General features: G+C 33.2%; 1 protein-coding gene across 1 annotated transcript in view; it reads left to right on the top strand.

Annotated features, from left to right (window-relative positions):
* Positions 1-21,038, top strand: part of GBE1 (1,4-alpha-glucan branching enzyme 1) — a 278,156-nt gene that overhangs the window by 126,830 nt on the left and 130,288 nt on the right. The window contains exons 4-7 of the mRNA XM_059164440.1: positions 8,514-8,639; positions 9,440-9,575; positions 11,712-11,802; positions 15,123-15,332. Of these exons, the coding sequence (XP_059020423.1) occupies positions 8,514-8,639; positions 9,440-9,575; positions 11,712-11,802; positions 15,123-15,332 (563 nt within the window). The remainder of the gene's footprint in view (positions 1-8,513; positions 8,640-9,439; positions 9,576-11,711; positions 11,803-15,122; positions 15,333-21,038) is intronic.

The following is a 21,038-nucleotide window of genomic DNA, read 5'->3' on the forward strand; positions in this document are numbered from 1 at the left end:
CCATGTTACTGATTTCTGCTCTAATCTTTATTATTTTCTGCATTCTGCTGGTTTGAGGTTTTATTTGTTCTTTTCCTAGCTTGTTTAGATGTAAAACTAGGTTATTTGTTTGAAATTTTTCTTGCTTCTTGTTGTATGCCTGTATCACTATAAGCTTCTCTCTTAGAATAACTTTTGCAACATCCCAAAGATTTTGGTCCACTGTTTTTCATTTTCTTTTATCTCCATATATGTTTTGATTTCTTCTTTGATTTCTTGGTTGATCCATTCATTGTTTAGTAACATGTTATTTAATCTTCATGTATTTGTGTTCTTTACATATTTTTCTTGTGGTTGACTTCTAGCTTCATAGTGTTGTGGTCAGAAAAGATGCATGGTATGACTTCAGTCTTTTTGAATTTGTTGAGACTTGTTTGTGGTCTAATATGTGATCTGTTCTGGAGAATGTTTTGTTTGCACTTGAAAGGATGTGTATTCTATTGTGTTAGGATGGAATGTTCAGAATATTTCTATTAAATCTATCTGATCTAGTGTGTCAGTCTAATCCACTGTTTCCTTATTGATTTTCTATCTAGATGATCTCTCCTTTGATCTAAGTGGGGTGTGGAAGTCCCCTACAATTACTGTATTACAATCAATTCTTTCATATTTTTTAGTAACTCTTTTATGTATTTGGATGCTCCCATGTTGGGTGCATAAGTATTTATATAAGTATTCTACAGTGTCCTTCTTTGTCTCTTGTCACAGTCTTTGTTTTAAAGTCTATTTTGTCTGATGTAAGTATTGTTACCCTGGCTTTCTTTTCACTTCCATTTGCATGATCAGTGCTATTCCATCCCCTCACTTTCAATCTGTATGTGTCTTTCAAGATGTGATAATTTTTATGATGATTTTATATGTACACTACTTATATAAGGTTTTTTGAGTTAACAATTTTATGGTCTAAATTATGAGATCAAAAAGGAGATCTCTAAAATGTGTGAGCTTTATTATCCAGATAAAATTAACAGAATTTTTAAAAATTCAAATAACAGAGTTATATTTATTTGGTACCCATAGCAGCCTCAATATGTAAACAATGGTAATCCCAGTTATAGTTCATACATAAACCTAATTTATATAATTTTAACAATGAAATATAATTTTAACAAAGTGCTCATTTACGTATTATGGGCTTGTTGTTATTTAGAAAACTGCCTTGATACTTTTATTGGTGTTTGGGTTTTTTCCCCTCAGTTAATTGAGACATAAACTCAAACTTTACAATGAAATATCTTTTAATATCAGATAGTGTTTCTTATATCCCTGATTAAGATATCCAGAATGAAATTTCCTCAGTAAACATTGTTATTATTATTTTTGCTAACTGATTACCTATTGAAATAGTCTCGTCTCTATTTAATGAAGCAGATATATCAGATATAGGGTAGAAAAAAATAACTGCTTAGCTTTTGCATATGGTGAATTCAGAGCTTTTGCTTGCATCATATAGAGTTGTTCCTTTTTTTCAATCTCTGAATATAATTACCTGGGGGTAGACTAACAATCAAACTGCATATTACAAATTCACTTTTTTTGTAAGCTCTCCTATCAGTTCTGAAGATCAGCAACATGTATTCTGAAGGAGTTTGCTTTTTCTGGGAATTGTCAAGGAGACTTGTTTAGTGAATGTTACTGAAATGCATTGGTAGATGTCTTCTTTTGGGGAGTAGGAAGTTCATAAGAGATAAAATATGTTATTTAGACTATTCAGTAAGATAACTTTAACTCTTTCCAGCATGGACAATGTTTAACTAAATTTAAGTACTTTCCATATTATTCTTAAAAAATGATTGCCTGCAATTTTTTCTTCCTATTTTAGTTTCTTATGGCTGCTGCACAAATTTGTTGGCTTTAAATAATAGAATTTGTTCTCCCACAGTTTTGGAAGCCAGAAGTTCAAAACTGGTATCACTGGGCTCAAATCAAGGTGTTGGAATGAACACATTCCCTCTGGAGTAGGAGACTCTGTTCTTTGACCCTTCCAGTTTCTGGCTGCTGCCGGAATTCTTTGGCTTATGTCTGCATCACTCTGCCTCCTTGGTCACATTGCTTTTTCCTCTTCTATCGATGTGTAAACATCCTTCATTTCCTCTAATAAGGATAAATGTGATTTTTCCCTCTTGTAATCTAGATTATCTAATCTCTCCATTTTAAGATTACTTTATCATATCTACAAAACCTATCTTTGTTACATAAAGCATCAATTACAGATTCTAAAGCATAGGATATGACTATATTTTGAGAGGCCATTTTTGAGACTCCCAAAAGAGCATAGTGATTCATTCTTACATAATGTTAATGAATCTTGAAACTGATCCAAGTTGGAAGAACAAACAAAACTATGGGGGAAAGTATACTTGTATATCATTTTTTAAAACAAAGATTATGTGTAAAACTTCAGTTGAATTAAAATGAGGTTTAAGAGCATCTTTAAAATTATATTTTGCTATTTTGTGTGTTAATAATTATATCTATGCATTTAAAATAATGTTTGGGTTCCTGGGTGTCTCAGTTGGTTGGGTGACTGACTTTTTTTTTTTTATTATTATTAAATAAAAAGATTTTATTTATTTATTTGTGGGTTTTTTTTTTTTTTGTCTTTCTTTCTTTTTTTTTTTTTTTTAATTTTTTCTTTTTGGCGTAACAGTATTCATTGTTTTTGCACCACGCCCAGTGCTCCATGCAATCCATGCCCTCTCTAATACCCACCACCTGGTTCCCCCAACCTCCCACCTCCCCACCCCTTCAAAACCCTCAGATTGTTTTTCAGAGTCCATAGGCTCTCATGGTTCACCTCCCCTTCCAATTTCCCTCAACTCCCTTCTCCTCTCCATCTCCCCTTGTCCTCCATGCTATTTGTTATGCTCCACAAATAAGTGAAACCATATGATAATTGACTCTCTCTGCTTGACTTACTTCACTCAGCATAATCTCTTCCAATCCTGTCCATGTTGCTACAAAAGTTGGGTATTCATTCTTTCTGATGGAGGCAGGGTGACTGACCCTTGATTTTGGCTCAGGTCATGATCTCAGGTTCATGAGATCGAGTCCAGCGTCTGCCTCCATGCTCAGCGTAATCTGCTTAGAATTCTCTTTCTATCTCTCTCTCTCAGGTAAATACATCTTTAAAAAAATTTAAAAAATAATATTTATACTATGTTATTTGTAAATATTAAAAACATTTATTTTTTTAGGATTCTACTCACTGATAGAATCATCACATTCTCTAGAATATCACTTATTTTCCTACTTTATTATGAACATTGATTACTTTTTCTAAAAATTTATCTTCTTAGTTTTGCCCCATGCACATTTTTTTTTAATTTAAATTTTAGTTAACTTACAGTGTGGATTTGATTTCTGGAGTAGAAGTCAATGATTCATCATACAACACCCAGAGCTTGTCACAAGTGCCCTTTTCAGTACCTATTACCCATCTAGCCCATCCCCCACACTTCTAAAATTACTTAAGAACAAATTACAGTATATTTTCTATGTATGTATACTTCTCTTTCTCTGTAAATATATATATTTATATATACATATATGTATTCAGTCACACTTTAAATGCACAAAGAATACTCGTATTCAGTATTGTACTTGGTATATCTGTACCCATTGTTTTATATATGTTTATGTATATTTATTTGTATATATATTGATATATATACAAACATATATTTTTGTGTGTTGGTATATATTAGTATATAATATGTACTAAATCAATATATTTATATATTTTCTCTTTATAGTATAAATTACTTAGATGTTATATAACTTAGAGGTAGTTTAAAAGTGGAGATAACATTGCTTTATAAATTAGAAATGACTTTGCTTGGTTATTTACTTTAACCTGCATGCCACTAAATAGTTATTTTTATGACTGTATTTTTGGTAGTATATTTAAGAAATTGAATTTTAGTATTCCATATCTGTTCCTTTTCTCTTGGTCTTCTACACATTCACTCATGAAACCCAGACTTAAATTCAATACCATTTTCCAGAGTATGCTAATACTTCTAACCAGCTGAACACATCCACAGTTTTTATATGAGATTGTTGGCCACCTGATGTGCATATTATGTCATAATTTTCCAGTCCATTGGAACAATATTCTTTGACAAGAAGCATTTCAAAAGGCATTACAGAATGAATGAATACATGCGCGCACACACACACACACACACGCACACACAATTTTTTAAGGTCTTCACTATTTTACCAAACTGTTTCTTATATTGTTTATTTGAGTTCTAAGTGACATTTTCTAAATAAAATTTGAATTCATATAGCTCATAAGTCAATTTGATTTTTGTACATGTAGAGGTTTCTTTTATATACTTGTTTATTTATTGTCTTTTGATAGTAACTTCCCATGTCAAAGAGATAATTTGTTTTAAAAAGGAGCCTGATAATATTTTTACCATGTTATAAGATGTTATAATTTTACAAAGTATCCATTTGCCCTATAAAAAGTTCATCATGATATTGTATTCATTAGGATATTCCTTTAAAATAATTTGATACACTTTTGAAGTTTTATTTTTAACACTGTGTCAATATATTTAAAGTACATAATGCATGCAACTTGAATAGAATAGCTCCACAAATGTGTATGCAATTACATAATTAATGTATTTGTGGTCCTTACTAAAATACTTATTTGTTTCTGATAAAAAGTTATACAAATGAAGGGGTGCCTTCATGGCTCTGTTGGTTAATTGTACAACTCTGATTTCGTCTCAGGCCATGATCTCAGGGTCCTGGGATCAAGCCCTGCAGTAGGATCCCCACTCAGTTATACAAATGAAATGAAGTGATATGTATATGCATACAACCAGGAAATAAAGGTTACAATAATCTATCCATAGCCAATCATTTAAGTATTTTTTTCTATGTGTTTAAATATTTTCGTTTGCATTTACATTAGGAGATGCAATATATTCTTCTTCATGACATGAAAGAATGTTCTTACAACTTTCAATATAATTCAATACTATAGGTTTTTTTGAGTCATTATACATACCATTATACATATTATTGAGTCATTCACTTTTTGCTGATAAAAGTAACACTAAGTTCAGTAGACAAGGATATAATTCTTTGGACACATCTCTGATCATTTCCATGGCAAAGTTCTATAAGTAGAATTGCTAAGTCATTGAGAATTACTTTTTTCATGCATATTGCCAAATTGCTACTCAGAGCTTTTATACTATTTTATACTAAGAGTGTATAAGACTTTGAATTTAGTAGTATCAAGTGAATTCTTTCTTCTTCATCATCTGTTAGACTTATTATCATTGAAAGATCTATCAAGCTATCTCTTTTCAATTTGTTTTGTAGCATGTGCTATTTTGATGTAAAGTCTTATCTCGTGATCTAAAAAAACCTTTCATCTGAATCTGAACTCAGGAGATCCAAATTTTAGGAATTGCCCTCTCCCCCAAAAACTGTGAGCAGAGTTTAGTCAAGAAAGATTATATTCCCCATTCACTGGAACATCTCACAATTTAGATTTACTTAGATTTATTATAATACTCTTAGCTGGTTACCAAATAAGGACAGCAAATCAAAAACAATCTGAGGTGGCTTCTGTAGTTGAGTGCTCAGGAAAATTGAACTAGTGTAATAAAGAAACTTCTAAAATTTAGGGGCCTAAGGAACAGAGAAATTTATTTATCATTTATGTAATGATCACAGATAAGTGTTCCAGATTTGGTGAGAAGTTTTGCTTTTCTATATCACTGGAGGACCTAGACTTTAGAAATATTCTTTAGACTTTAGAAACATTCTTGAAAATGTTAATTCTGTTACAGAAGGAACAGAAGGGAATTTCAAAGTTACTCTTCTAACAAACAATACTAAGGAATAACTGGGAAGGAAGAAAGGGAACTTTTGAAAACAAGAATATTGAAGTCATTCAGTGAATGATTAAATAATCTTTTGTCAGGTGTAGAGTATGATTGTACCCTACCTACGAGCTTATAACTTAGCTTGTGACTGTTTCATGCAGTCTGGCAGAATGCACACAACTCCTGGGTCAGAGACAAATGATCTTACCAGTCACCACACAGTAAGCAGCATGAGCATCATCTTTGCATTGGTTTTCCTGGTCTTCCAAATCCCATGCCGTGACTCCAAGGGGTCCTGATAGAAGCTACTCATACAGTTAGTTTGCCTCATAGCTCCAGAATATTTATCTTGGGGAATTCATTCTTTTATGGAAAGCAGTAAGCAAGCCTGTTCAGTATATTCAGAGGAGACATTATCTTATTCCTCAGGATTGCATGCTACAAACACAACTCTGAGAAATGGCTTCTGTCAGTAACTGTCAAGGCCTTGTATTCATGGCATACCCAGAAAAATATGTAGGAATATGATACACTGATGGACGTCCTTCCAACACCCATAGCACAGTAGCCTCTATAGACATGTGTAAAACAAGCAAATTAATATTAATTAGTAGAGTAGCCTCTATAGACGTGTGTAAAACAAGCAAATTGATATGGACATCCTTCCAGCACCCATAGCACAGTAGCCTCTATAGACATGTGTAAAACAAGCAAATTAATGTTCTAAGGAATGTGTAAATTACAGTAAGCATGAGGAGATTCTTGATGTCCTCTACTTAAAGTTTCAAATATTCTCTCTGCCAACAGGCACCTTTACAAATAATTATGATTATATGAGAGAGTCCCTCCTTGGAGGGACTGTAGAACCATTTTGCAAAGGAGAAAAAAGATAGATAGTTGGATTAAGCAGAGTGTTATTTACTGAAAACTGATTACTATATTTTATTTCCCCATGGCCTATTCTCAGTTGATGAGTGAGACAAAGGACCTTTTCTTAAGCATATTACTATTGTATATTATACCAGAAATTCATGTGCCTCAGAGGCAGACATATCTTTTAGGAAGAATACTAGTGAAATGGATGAATCCAATTCATTCATCTTTTTATGATAATTATTTGAATCCTAGCAATACTTAGCAGTCAGTGACTTCAATAACTTGAAGGCCTAATGAAGGAGAAAGAATTTTGTTCATGTGAGTTAGACATTCCTTTTCACCACTCACCTGCTCTTCCATCATAAATGATAATTTATCATTTTTTGGTGTCTGCAGAAAGTGCTGTGGTTGCCTGTTAAGAGCAAAGAAAGTAAGTATCAGAGTCTCTGTGTTTAACTTTTGGCTCTGCTATTCAGGACTTTTGGCAACTCAGTATCACTTGATATTCGAGTAGTAAAGATTCTCTAGAATCAAGTAAGGTATAATGATGAAAGTCTTTTCTAAACTGTAAACATTACACAAATATTTAATTACCAAGAATTATGCACACCAGAGCTTTTCTCTATTCGAGGAGACTGAAGCCATATTCTCTCTCAATGCTAAGGGCATAATATAGCTTCTAATCTGAACAATTTTGATCATCCTATACCTATGTTTAGAAGGTTTAATTAAAAAAGGAAACAAGAAAAAAGCTACCATTTCAATCTCTTGGAAGCACTGCTCATGTGGTTCACATTGTTATTTAGCCATGTTGATAAATTCAAAATCTTTTATTCAGCATTAAGTCTATAAGGGTGGATTTGCGTTTATTTATTTTTTTATTATTGATAACAGTAGTGATAATATTGGCAAATATAGGAATGGATGGCTAAAGTGGGAAATCCTTGGTTTTATATGGTAAAGCATACTTGGAATAAGATATAGAAGAAGTTGAAAAGAGGTGGAAAATATTTGCAGAGTGATATCTGTGCGTGTACGTATATTTGTGTGTGCACAATACTAATGCTAATCAAAACTCATTTTCCTCCTTTAGCTTCTTGAAAATGTTGTAATTGCTATGAAAACATGATGAAAGAGATGGCACTATAGCTCATTACTTTTTTTTTTTTAACATATAGTAGGGTTATGTCCTTCTGTTGACTTATTCACAATAGTTTCCAAAATATATTCTTGTCTTTCTACTACCTACTGTCTGCTTTAATTAACGATTCTAATGGTTGATTCACAATGATGGAAGTTGCCAGAGAATCATAAAATATTTCCTCTGGTAGTGACTTTAAGGGTCATATACTATAACAGATAAGAAAGTAAAATCCATGGAATTTAAATATCTTTTTTTAGAGATTTTATTTATTTGACACACAGAGAGAGAGATTGCAAGTAGGCAGAGAGAGAGAGAGACGGTGAAGCAGGCCCCCTGCTGAGCAGAGAGCCTGATATGGGACTCGATCCCAGGACCCAAAGATCGTGACCTGAGCTGAAGGCAGAGGCTTAACCCAGTGAGCCACCCCGGTGCCGCGAATTTAAACATCTTTACGGGTACAGATTTGTATGGTGGTTTAGAGTCTTATGACCATTCCTCCTCTTCTTACTATAAGGTAGCAGTGCTCATAAACTCTTAGGTGTTATCTTAGCGTTTTCAAAGTATTTTAAAGCAATAACATCTCGTTCTCTTTTTAGGTAGTTATTAGGAGTAAAAGTGGAGAGATCTTATATCGTATTTCACCATGGGCGAAGTATGTGACTCGTGAAGGTGATAATGTGAATTATGATTGGATACACTGGGATCCAGAACACTCATATAAAGTGAGAACAACAAATCTTTAAATAAATGCTTGTTCCAATATTTCTAGGAAAATTAATTTTTACTTGTATAAATTTTATAGTATAGTAATGTCCAACCTCTCTCTTCACTGCCAGTTTTATATTTTTACATCATAGTGTACCCGGTATACTATACATATATCAGAGTCCATCATCTGTAGCCAATAAAATGGAGATGTGAGTTCTTGTTTTATCTTGTGTTTCTGAGGTTAAGAAGGAGATAGAAATCTCTATACAGTGACCTGGAAGGGATACTGCTTTTTTCTTTTTTTTTAGTCACAATTTCTGATTCATCGCAGATTCTTCAGTGATGAAGAATATTTCTCATTGTTATTGGTTGGAAGCAGGATCAGTGTCCTTAGAAACAAGGGCTAGGGAAGATACCTCATGAATGTATTATTTCAAGTTATTTTTAAGGCCATATTATTGTCAAGGTTTATATGTATCTTTGAACTCATTTTTTTGTCTTCTACATTATTGGAGCTTGTTAATAAATGCTTTGCCTTTAATAACTATGTGTGCATTTTAAGCTCTTGTGTTTTCTCTAAGATTCAATGATAAGGCATAAGCCATTTCATGATTGCTCTTATAAAACAGATCCATTAACATGATCCTAAAAAGGGATTTCTTTTCAAGAGAAAATTTAATGGATGTAGCCAAATGCCTCTTATATGCATAAGCAGTTCCAAACTATTTTAGTTGATTCACCATTTCATTTAACATGCTTAATCAGTTAGTATCATACCTGTGTTTCTGATCTAATTTAATTTTATATTCTGTAGTTTAAGCATTCCAAACCAAAGAAGCCAAGAGGTCTAAGAATTTATGAATCTCATGTGGGAATTTCTTCCTATGAAGGAAAAATAGCTTCTTATAAACATTTTACATGCAATGTACTACCAAGAATCAAAGACCTTGGTAAGTAATAATTGTGATTTTTATTCAGATAAAATTTTAATGAGTCTGTTCTCTTATTAGAAAAGCTAATTACAAGTGTCTCTTTTTTGTGTTAAGAGATTAAATATGTAATAGAAATGCATTTTATTTTAGGCTTCTCAAATTGCCCTGTAATAGTGATAGCATAGAAAAGAGAAATGGAATAAGATAGAGCATAAGAATTCAAGATATTATTCCAATTTCAATTTTAAGTAATGTGAACTGATGGCTTCCAAATTGTAGATAAATATGTAAGCATAATTACTTTTCTACAGGAGAGAACTTTTATCAATTTAAGTGGTCATTGATTATAGCCTGTTCATTTTAGTCTGTTAGGGAAAAAAAAAATCTTACTTTTTTTAAGGTTACTGGAACTCATTTTGTATCAAAGTATATACATAGATCTCTGGTCTGGATGACTTATTTGACAAATATTTATGGTGCATCTTTTTTCTAAGACACACTGTTCTAGATATTTTTATGTTGAACTGTAATGACACAGATCCTTGTCTTCATGGGACCAACCAGGAGAGTTAATAGTGTATTGCACTATTAACTATATCAATAATTCAGAATGCTTTAAATTTGTTATTTTTCTTTTTATTGGTAATGCTTTTTTATCATTTCACAGCATATTAGCACCTGCTCCAACAGCTAGGAAGGAAGATAAAGTACATTTAATTATTCTGCTTCTGGTAGGCAGTCCAAACTTTGGCTAGAAGAAAGGTTTGCAACTCACTGTTAAAGTTCTTAGTTATACAAGGATCTTAATTGTCTGTGATGGTGAGGTCAGATTTCAGAAATCAAAATTAATTAAATATATGAAGAACTTAATATTAATTATATTTATTAGGTGTTATATATAAATTGTTGTATTTGAGATGTTCTAATACTTCATACTGTAATACATTGTTTATGACTCAGATCTTGCAGAAGGTTTGACAGAACAAGAATTCTCTTGTTCATTGTTGTGTTTCAGTTGAATAGTTCAGAACTCTGAACATAAATGAATCTAAGAATGAGTAATGCCATAAAATTAATAATCAAAACCATAAATTGGTGCTTGATCATAAGAATAGTATTTATTTCATAATAGAGAAATAGACTACAAACTCTATTTTGTTAAAATATGTAATTGATTTATGTTTTCTGAGCAGGAGTTTATGTACATATTTCTATCATGATAGAAATGTGATAGATTGTTTTTATAATGAAAAAGCCAACAGCAGATTATGAACCGTAGTTTATGCTGTTCTTTAAACATGAATCTCTAAATCTGAATGTGCCTTTGCATTTGTTCCAGTATTAATCCATTGATGAAATATATACACGAGAAGCTATCACTGACATGAACTGGACTTTGAGAACAGAGTATTTTCTAGGTTACAGAAATGTAACTTTCAAAGTAGTCAAATCATATTTGGAAGTTTTACCAAATTTTACCAAATTTGAAGGAAAAAATGCTTTCTTAGTTATTTTTTTTAAAAGATCAAAGTTACTTCTTTATTTGCTTATATTAAAAGCATATTGGTAAATGCTTTATGTGTGCCCATGTGTGCATACATACAACTTCGCAGTACTTGATTAGGTGTTGAAATTGCAGAAAGTAGAAGAATTAATGCTAGCTTTGTAAGAGCTACCTTGTGGAAGAATGAATTTACTGGTAGATCTTTTGTCATGTGATAGAAGTAATTGAAATACAAAGAAAAGGGTAAAATAAAAAGTTTATGGCATGCAACTGGTTACTTTTATTTAGCTTTCATAATCTTCACTATGAATATTACAAGTGCAACTGAAGTTTAGCATATGTAGATTGCCATCTTTAATATTCTAAAGTCAAATTAAGAGTGTATTTGCATATCATTTATTACTCGTTAAAATGAAGACATTTCAAATAGCTAGTTAGAGTACAACTCTCAAGAACTAACTGTCCGATTTTGTGTTAGAAGGTCAGACAAGCAAAAGATGTTGAAGTAGTAGAACTTTTCAAAGTGATAAATCATTTATATGTAAATGATTATATGTAAAATTTAATGTCTTCAGAACAAGGATGCTGAATTTTTTTTTCATTTTTTTTTAATGTTGCTTTTAATCTCTGTGTGACCTTTGCTTGTATAGGTTACAACTGCATTCAGATGATGGCAATTATGGAACATGCTTACTATGCCAGTTTTGGTTACCAGATCACGAGCTTCTTTGCAGCTTCAAGGTAGAATGAAACTCCCAATTACAACCATTTTTACTTGAGGAAAAAAAAATGAATTTTTACCCTATCAAGCCTTAGAGGCTGGCCATGATTCAACACTGCTTTTCATGAAATGATTTCTGGTGAAGAATATCCAATTAACCTGTTGAAATGGTCATGCATTTGGAGGCCCAAGACTTACTTAGAAAATCATGTCTCATGGAAGTCGTTATTCCAGAGCTCATGTCCTTTTCTAAAAAGAGATTGATTATGTAGGAATATAACTGAGAAGGCTTTTAGTAGGACATACTACTGCAGAAAGATCGTCCTTTCCAGGCTTAAATCCAAGGAATGTGACTGTCTGGGCAGAAAGACACCAAGGAGTCCTATGTAACTGAAGAAGTACTGAACTAAATGACCACAAGTTGAATAAGTCCAACATTGTCTCCACCTCATGGAACTCACACTGTTGTGGCATACAATGTTAATCCAGTAATCATACGTGTTGATTTCTACCCATGATAAAAGCAAAGAAGAAAATGACAGAGTGCTATAATAGCCTAGGATGAGGGATCTAATCAGTTTAGATTAGATCTGAACTGATGTTGGAACTAAGATCTAGAACATAATTAAGAGTGAACTGGGAGGAGTGGTGAAGTAGGAATAGGAGATAGCATTCCAGGCATAGAGAAAAGATACTGATCCTTTTATCTGTTTTTCTTTATAGTCATTCCCCTTGAATAAATTACCTATATTTACAATCTCTAAATCTCATTCCTCTTCTTTCTTGAACTCATTCCAAGTAGGCTCTTCACCTCTTCATTGAAATTGCTTTTGTCAAGTGTACTGATGACCTCCACACTGTTAAGTCTGCTGATCAGTTATTAACTTACTTGAACTGTCAGCAGCGTTTGGCACAATTAGTTACTTGTAATTTGTTAGGACATTTTTCTTTACTTGGCTTTCAGGAAAACTATTGTCCTCCTGTTTGGGATTTTCCTATCTCTCTTGCTGCTTTTTATTTCTTTCTTCTTCTTCTTCTTCTTCTTCTTCTTTTTTTTTTTAATTTCCTTTGCTTTTTTTGACCACTAAATATTGGACCTCCAGGGCTTAGCCCTTGGTTCCATTCTGTTCTGTTTGTGTATGATTTATATTGGGGTGTTTCATCAAATGTCATCCACTCTTATGATTTAAACACACTTTCCACTGTACTGGACTCCTCCCTTTTTGTCTATTCCTATACACTAGCTATCATAAAACCTAACCACCTTGGAACTTCAAAATGTTTCCCAAATCTGGCTTCTTCAGCTGCCCCTATCCTGGTCCAGATTGCCATTATCTATAACCTGGGTTATTTCAGTAGTCTTTTATTTTTTAATTCTTTTTAAAAGATTTTATCTATTTATTTGACAAAGAGAGAGACAAAGAGAGCAGGAACACAAGCAAGGGGTAGTAGGAGAGGGAAAGCAGGCTTCCTGCCAACCTAGGAGCCCAGTGCAGGGCTTGATCCGAGGACCCTGGATCATGACCTCAGCCAAAGGCAGACACTTAACAACCGAGCCACCCAGGCACCCTCAATGGCCTTTTGACCAGTCACTGTTTTCTCTTGTTCTTCTACCCCTTTCCTAGCCTTCTCTCCCTCCCTCCATACACATGTCTGATCACCACTTTAAAATAAAAGATCATGTCACTCTCTTGCTCAGAACCTTCTAGTGATTCCTATCTCTTTCAGGTTAACTCAAAGGTCTTTTATTTTGGGCCATAAGACCTCCTGTGATCTGGGTCTTGGCTGACACTCTGGGCTCATCCCCTTATTGATCATTCCACTCTGGCCACACTAGCCTATTTGCTTTCCTTTCAGGTGTTCCTAGCTTATTTCCCCAGTGCCCTTTCTTTCTGAACATTCTATCTTTTAGACATTCACATGCCTTATTCCCTTCTTCTTTCAGGTGTTCATTTGAACATTGCATTCTTCATGGAACTTTCACTTGATAACCCTGTTTGAAATAGCAGACCCGCCTTTTCTACCAGTGACTTGACTTCATTTTTCCTTAGCAAAGTTATTGCTATCTGACATCCCCCCATGTTTTGCTTATTTATTTGTAGTCCTCCAAATAGAATGTAAATTCCATAAGGGCAATGATATTTATTTGGTTCACTGCTGAATCCCAGAGTATAGAAAATTCCATGACACATGGTAGATAGCTTAATAAGTATTTGTTGAAAAAACAAATGAATGAATGAAATTTTAAGGCTATTTATTCTCTGAACATGCTGCTCATTGAGTAGGAAAAAAAGCTGGATGGTTGCAGTAGGGAGAGAAAGGGGTGAAGTGTCGTAAATCTAAAGTTATTTGAAGGAGCCAAATTAAGCAGTGCAGTAGGTTATGATAAGGCCCACAGTCTTCATCCTAAGGACAATGAAGTGCAAGTATTATTTTAAGTAAAGATGAAATGATCACACTTGCATTTTTTAAAGCTAAGTCTTACTGCTCAGTGGGTTGGCTACCAGGAGACCTGCTATGTAGCAAGCACTGTGCTGTATCATGGGAAACCAGAGAGTCACAGTCCTTGCACTCAGATGAGGAAGTGAGACAATAAATAATCACAAGGGGGATTGGGTGATTACTTATTTAAAAGCAAAGTTGATGCTATGGAAGGCCAGTATTGAGATTTTACATGGGTTAAGAAAAACCTTCCCTCTTAGGAGTGATTTGTTTTCTATTTCATGCAGACAAGAAAACTGCTATTAACACAAACACACGTGCCTATGCCCATGTTTTCTTCTTGGGTAGTGACAGACATGGCACAGTCTCTTGGCCTTCTGGCCCCTGAGGTGAGGTCATTCCAGTTTGGGAATAAGTAAGTGCGGGAGGGATGGCTTCACTCAAGCACAAAGGATATTCAAAGAAATACTCCAAGAGCCTCCAACCCCAAGCATACACATTCACGGGAATGGCCAAGTATATGAAGGGGGATGACAATGCTCTCCAGGCTAGGTAGGCAGGGAGAAAGAAATCAGAAGCTCTGAGTATAGAGAAATGAAATTTACTGCTACTTACTCAAGATGTGAATTTTCTTTGGGATGTAAACCTACATCTAATAACTAGATTTAAATTATTATTGTGTTTTATTGAATGCCTTTAAATTTTGTTTAATAGAAAATATTACCACTTTGAGTTATATATTAGTAATATAACATATTGAATTTGCATATTTCATATTGAATTTGCATATTTAAAGTATCCAGTACTGTTCTGGTAAAACAATTGATACACAATAGATGATTAATTGTTTGCTTTAAATATGAAATGATTTTGGTTTTGCTTTATTCTTTATGTTTAGCCGTTATGGAACTCCTGAGGAGCTAAAAGAATTAGTTGACACGGCTCACTCAATGGGTATTACAGTCCTCTTAGATGTGGTACACAGCCATGCTTCAAAAAATTCAGAAGATGGATTGAACATGTTTGATGGGACAGATTCCTGTTACTTTCATTCTGGACCTAGAGGGAATCATGATCTTTGGGACAGTCGATTGTTTGCCTACTCCAAGTAAGTACATATCATATGGAAATGTCTTTGTTTAAAAAACATTTCAAGGAGCATTACTAAATTCATTGTGTGTTGGTATACAATATCTTATGTCGATTATTTACAATTTTATAAGAAATCTTTAACACACTTACAGCATTTACCTTGTTTTGAATAGCACATGCATTTGTGGTAAGTTGCATTAAAAATCAGTTTTACCAGTCTTAGGTCATTTAAAATATATTAGTTACATCGCCATTTAAAAGGATTAAGGTGAATTTATGAGGTTGAATTAACTATAGCAATTCCCCTTTTAATAGAAATATGCACATTATTTTAAGTAGGCAGTTTTTAAAAATTGTACTTCACATTTTGCTGTCTTAATAATATTGCCATGTTTTTGATCACAGCTAAATTAAAATAACTTCAATAACAACTAACATTTATTAGTATGTAATATGTTAGGGATGATGCTAAGTGTTTTAGATATATTAGCTACATATTTTATTTATTCTGCATAGCAACTCTACTTATACATGGTAAGTCCTGTTGTTACGACCACATTACATAAAGGTAAACTAAGACTTAATGGGTTAAACCCATCTCTGACTTCTTTTACCATTTAAATAGAAGGATATTTTAGGTTATTAAATAGCACAATATGGCAAAAATATTTCAAAAAGTCAAAAATACTATCAGTTTGTATCCATTATTGATTATAAGTGAAAATATAATGAAAACATGCTGTTGGGAATATTAAAAGTAGCAGAGTATCAATGTGTAACTAATTTTTTATAAAAATTTTTGAAGAAATTTAGTGAGTTTTCTTTTAGTTGTTGCATTATACAGAAACATACATGTATCTGGAAAACGAACAGTATAGAAAAATGCTTTAGCAAGACCTCTGACAAAATTAAGATTTCTAATTTTTTAACATAAATTAGGTTACTTTCATGTGGAGGATAGTGTTTTGCTTTGCTTTTTCCTGAATATTAAACATTGTTTTATATTTCATAACCACGTAGAAATCACTCAGGCCAGACGAAGCAGCATAACATATGAGAAAAGACAAGAGGTAGAAGCAGGTGGCAGGGTTCCAGGCCTAGTTTCATTCTGGAACAAATCGATTAATCATTCTGGTCCTCAGGTTTTTCATTATAAGAGGAGGCAGAGTTTGGGGGCTAATACAATTCCCTTTGTAAAGGTATTTTGTATTTCTGTCACCTTTTTGAACATTGCTTTTCCTACTACAGATTTATAACAAGTAAAAAGGCCTAAACCTGTGCTAATTCTGTGGTATAACTCCACTCTTGAGAAAATCTTGTAAACATAGATTGTGGGCAAGTATACAATTAATTGAACTCTCTGGTTCATATTTAGATGAATAAGAGTTGACTCTATACTGTAGAACTGTACCTTAGGAAAGACATGCATTAAGTGATTAAATTTTTGTGTTATGACATGGTTATTCTGTAGAACTGTGTTTTTAAAAAAAACTTTAAGTGGGTGGATTTTTATGTTACAAATGATTATTTATTTTATTAAAATATTTATTATAATGTGTTTTTATCTACTTTGAGCTCTCACAGTCCATTAAAAGTTACCCAATTTTCTAAAGAAAAGGGATTATACACAATTGTTTTAAGAAACATTTCTATTGTAGAAGCTAAGGCATATTTAACATTTTATTTAATACTTGTTTTCTTTTGTTATGGAATTAACTATTAATCTTTCTCAGGGGCTTGCTTTTGGCAAATAATATATAACATGGTTGTTGGATTTTTATTTTTAGAATGACTAATTTTTTGGTTGCATTATATCATACAGGCTTAGTCCTTTGTAAATATAGTTCCATTTAAAGTCCATTTTATTATTCTATATGTTGTTCTATGTGGTCTCTGTATTTTCCAATTTAATAGGATCGGGATTTTCTGTATCAGTTTAGACTAGTTGGTTATGACATCATTATATAATATAGATAAAACCCTACAAAGCCAAATTAAATAATTTAAATCACTAAATTTAAACAAATAATTTTTAATACTTAGGTTTCTCAATATATGAAATACTAAAGATTCTAGGACTCCAAATTATTTTCTCAATACTTCATGCAATTTATTAAAAGCTTTTTTCACAAAATTTATATGAAGTTGATGAAACTTATCAGGCTTTTCTTTTGCATTTTATTCTATTCTGATTAGTTATAGCATATGTAAAATATGTATATGTAAGATAACATTATATGTTCTGTAAAATATGTAAAATAACATTGCTCTTTGCAGCTTGACAAACTAGCTCTAGATTTCGTGACTTCAGATAGCAGTTGTTTATTTTGCTTCTAGATCTGCAGTTTGGGCACAGCTCTGGAGGACAGCTCTTCTTTTCTTCATGTTGTGTCAGTGGGAGTGGCTGAGTTAAGGGGTGGAGCTTGCAGGATCCACTTTCAAGATGGTTCACTCACATGACTGACAGTTGGTGCTCACTGTCATCTAGGAGCTCAGCCATGGCTGTGGGCAAGAGGGACTCAGCTCCTCTTCTTGGAGCCCACTTCACAGCCTACTTGGGCTTTCTGACAACAGTGAACATTCTAAATAACAGGACATGAAGGCTTCCATTTCTTATGGTCTGGGTCAATAAAGTGACAGAGCATCATTCCTACTGTCCCCTATTGGTCAAACAGTTAAAATTTTAAGGACAGGGGATGTAGACCGTTTCATTCAAAGGCAGGAGCATTAAAGAATTTTTATGCTATGTTTTTAAATCCCCACATCTTGGGGTGCCTGTGGCTCATTTAGTTAAGCATCTGCCTTCGGCTCAGGTCATGATCCCAGGATCCTGGGATCGAGCCCAGCATCCGACTTCCTTCTCAGTGGACAGCCTGCTTCTCCCTCTCCCTCTGCCTGCCACACTGCCTACTTGTGCTCTCTCTCTCTCTGTCAAGAAAATAAATAAAATCTTTAGGAATAAATAAATAAATCCCTACACCTAACAAGTTTTGACCAAACACAATGAATATGCCATTTCACAAATTCAAAAAAATATTGAAATACCTGTCTATGAGGAAATACTTTTTTTTTAAAGCCATATTTCTATGGTAGAGTTTTGTCTAAAATAAGCAAGTTTTGAAAAAATATGCTTTTCATTATAAAAGTAAAGTCACCGTTGATAGAGAGTATAAAAAGGCACATGTTATCCAAAATTTAAAAAAAATTATAATTCTTAATAAATATAATGTTCTTTGTACATGAATGCATTTAATAAACATAAACTCATTAAACACACAAATAACACATGAAAACCTAGCCTTCACTAATATTCTCCCCATAAAATAGCTACTCTGCCTGTAATTTTGGGTTTGTTCCTTATCCAGATAAAGTCAGAAGCTACATATTTTAAAATGTAAGTTCTTTTCCAGCCCTTATTTTTGATTTGTTGATTAATATTATCCTCCATGGAAAAGTATATATAAAAGTGGTACATGGTTTATGTAAGACCTAAGCCTCTTCTTTGAAAACTTGTAATAATTTTTGAAATTATTTTATTTACTATTTGAAAAAATTAATCTTATATAGAATCAGCTTCTGTAAGATATGTTGCTGATGCTCATTTCATCCTATCTATATGTCACAACCTGTCACCGTTTATAATCTCTGATTCAAGTGCCATCATCAGAGTTATCAGAATTAAATCTCTCACTCTGAGTAATACCAGAGATCCTGACTGCGCTGTTTCATTACCTGCTATGAATAAATTTCCAATCAGGAGCTGCCCATGTTTTAATTTTCTGTCTACTCGGCTGAACTGCCTTCTAGCTCTGCTAAATTACTAATGACAGTTCATAACAGAGATTGGGTTGTCCTTACTTTAGTTGGTAAAGAGAACTTTATGACAAATCTGTCACCTATAAGTTCCTGAAGTTTCTGAAGTTAAGAAATAATGGATCAAATTTAGAGGTCTCAGTTTTAAATTCTGTTTTGCATATTCATCTGACACTATGTAAATACACTTGATAAAATAACAAGACAACTGCAGATTTGTTGATCTTAAACAATTACTATGCCTTAACTATTGCTAAAGCTTCAAATGAGTACATTATCTTTGTTGACTATTTCTTTTAGAGATAATATATTGAAGGCCAAAGGTGGTAACATAGTAGAGCTAATGCTCATATTTTCCCTGAACCTTATTACATTTGGATACAGAGGTAGCATAATTATATTCCATTAGCATGGGTCCATGGTGAAACAACTGTTAGGTAGGAAGATACTCTATTGTTATCTTGAGTTACTAGAGTTCCTTCTAGAAATAAAAGTAAATCCAGTTTGTTTTTTAACGTCATAATCGTGAATAGAATGAAATACTTCTTAGCATGGACACTAAAATAATTGGATTTTTAATCATGGTTCGGCCTTTTCTATATGTTAGAATGTGGAAGGAAATTCATGAGGGCCTTCCCTGTTATAGTGGATATCTTAAGACTATGATATCATATGTTTTGTTTCTTTTTTTAGCTTGTCAATATAGCAAAATCCATTTATTGATTTTTGAATGTTAGGCCAGTCTTGCATTTCTGGGATAAACCCTCATGAACATAGTTGCTAATATTCTAAAAAAAAAATTTAGCATATTTATATATGACATTTTATCATGATCAGATCAGTTATTAATGATCAGTCTTAACTTAAGGATTATTGTGCACTGATACATTAGCTAAGGAGTGTATGGCACCATCATGATTAGCAAGATGTCTAAAAACTAAGCATCTAGGATATGAATAGAAACTTCTAAAATTATTATTTTAAAATCATGTAGTTCTTTGTGGTCTCTTAAAAGCAAAAACCAAAAAGCCATGTCATTGGGTGAAATAATTTCACTTTTTTCCCCACAGCAAAAATGACTATGGGGCCCCTGGGTGGCTCAGTCGGTTAAGTGTCTGACTCTTGATTTCATCCTAGGTCATGATCTCAGGGTCGTGAGATCGAGCCCCCAGTCAGGCTCTACACTCAGTGTGGAGTCTGCTTAGGAGTCTCTCTCTCTCTCTCTCTCTCTCCCTCTGCCCCTTCTACCCCTCCTTGCTGCCCTCCCCACCGTCCCACTTTGACTTCCGCGTGCTCTCTTAAAAAAAATGACCACAATAACAAATAGATAATAGCAAAAATAAACTAGTAAAGGTAAATGTGTACAACTACTTTTGAAAACAGTTTGATATTATCTGGAAAACTTGAAGACTCATATGTCCTAGGATGTATTACAAAGCCTTTATGCTTGGTTAACTCCTGAGCATATGCTTATCAGAAATTTTGGAAAAAACAGATTGAAAAGTCATTCCCTTCAGGGTATAGGCGATATCTTAAAAATTAACTTGAAGTAATGGTCTTTAAGGAAATTTCTACCATGGGGAAAATACCAAGAAAAAATTATCATCGTTGTGATTTTATTGCCACAATTTCAGTCATAAAATTTCTTTGCATACACATAAATCTTGCAGGTAGTGTTTACCAAACTTTTAAGTTGGTTTCAGTTTTAGTATATCTTAAGCCCATTGGTTATAAATATAAATGAATCCTCTTGCGGTTACTCAGCAAAACTAACCTAACTTCTGGGAAAACGGAAATAGACATGATTTCAGCAAAGACGGTAGGAGTTGATGGAAGCAGTTGAAAAAATTTTCATAATGTAATAATCGTAGTCATTGATCTTCTCATTCATATCCATATATTTTAGTGA

This window comes from Mustela lutreola, chromosome 2, assembly GCF_030435805.1.
Source record: "Mustela lutreola isolate mMusLut2 chromosome 2, mMusLut2.pri, whole genome shotgun sequence".
NCBI lineage: Eukaryota > Metazoa > Chordata > Mammalia > Carnivora > Mustelidae > Mustela > Mustela lutreola.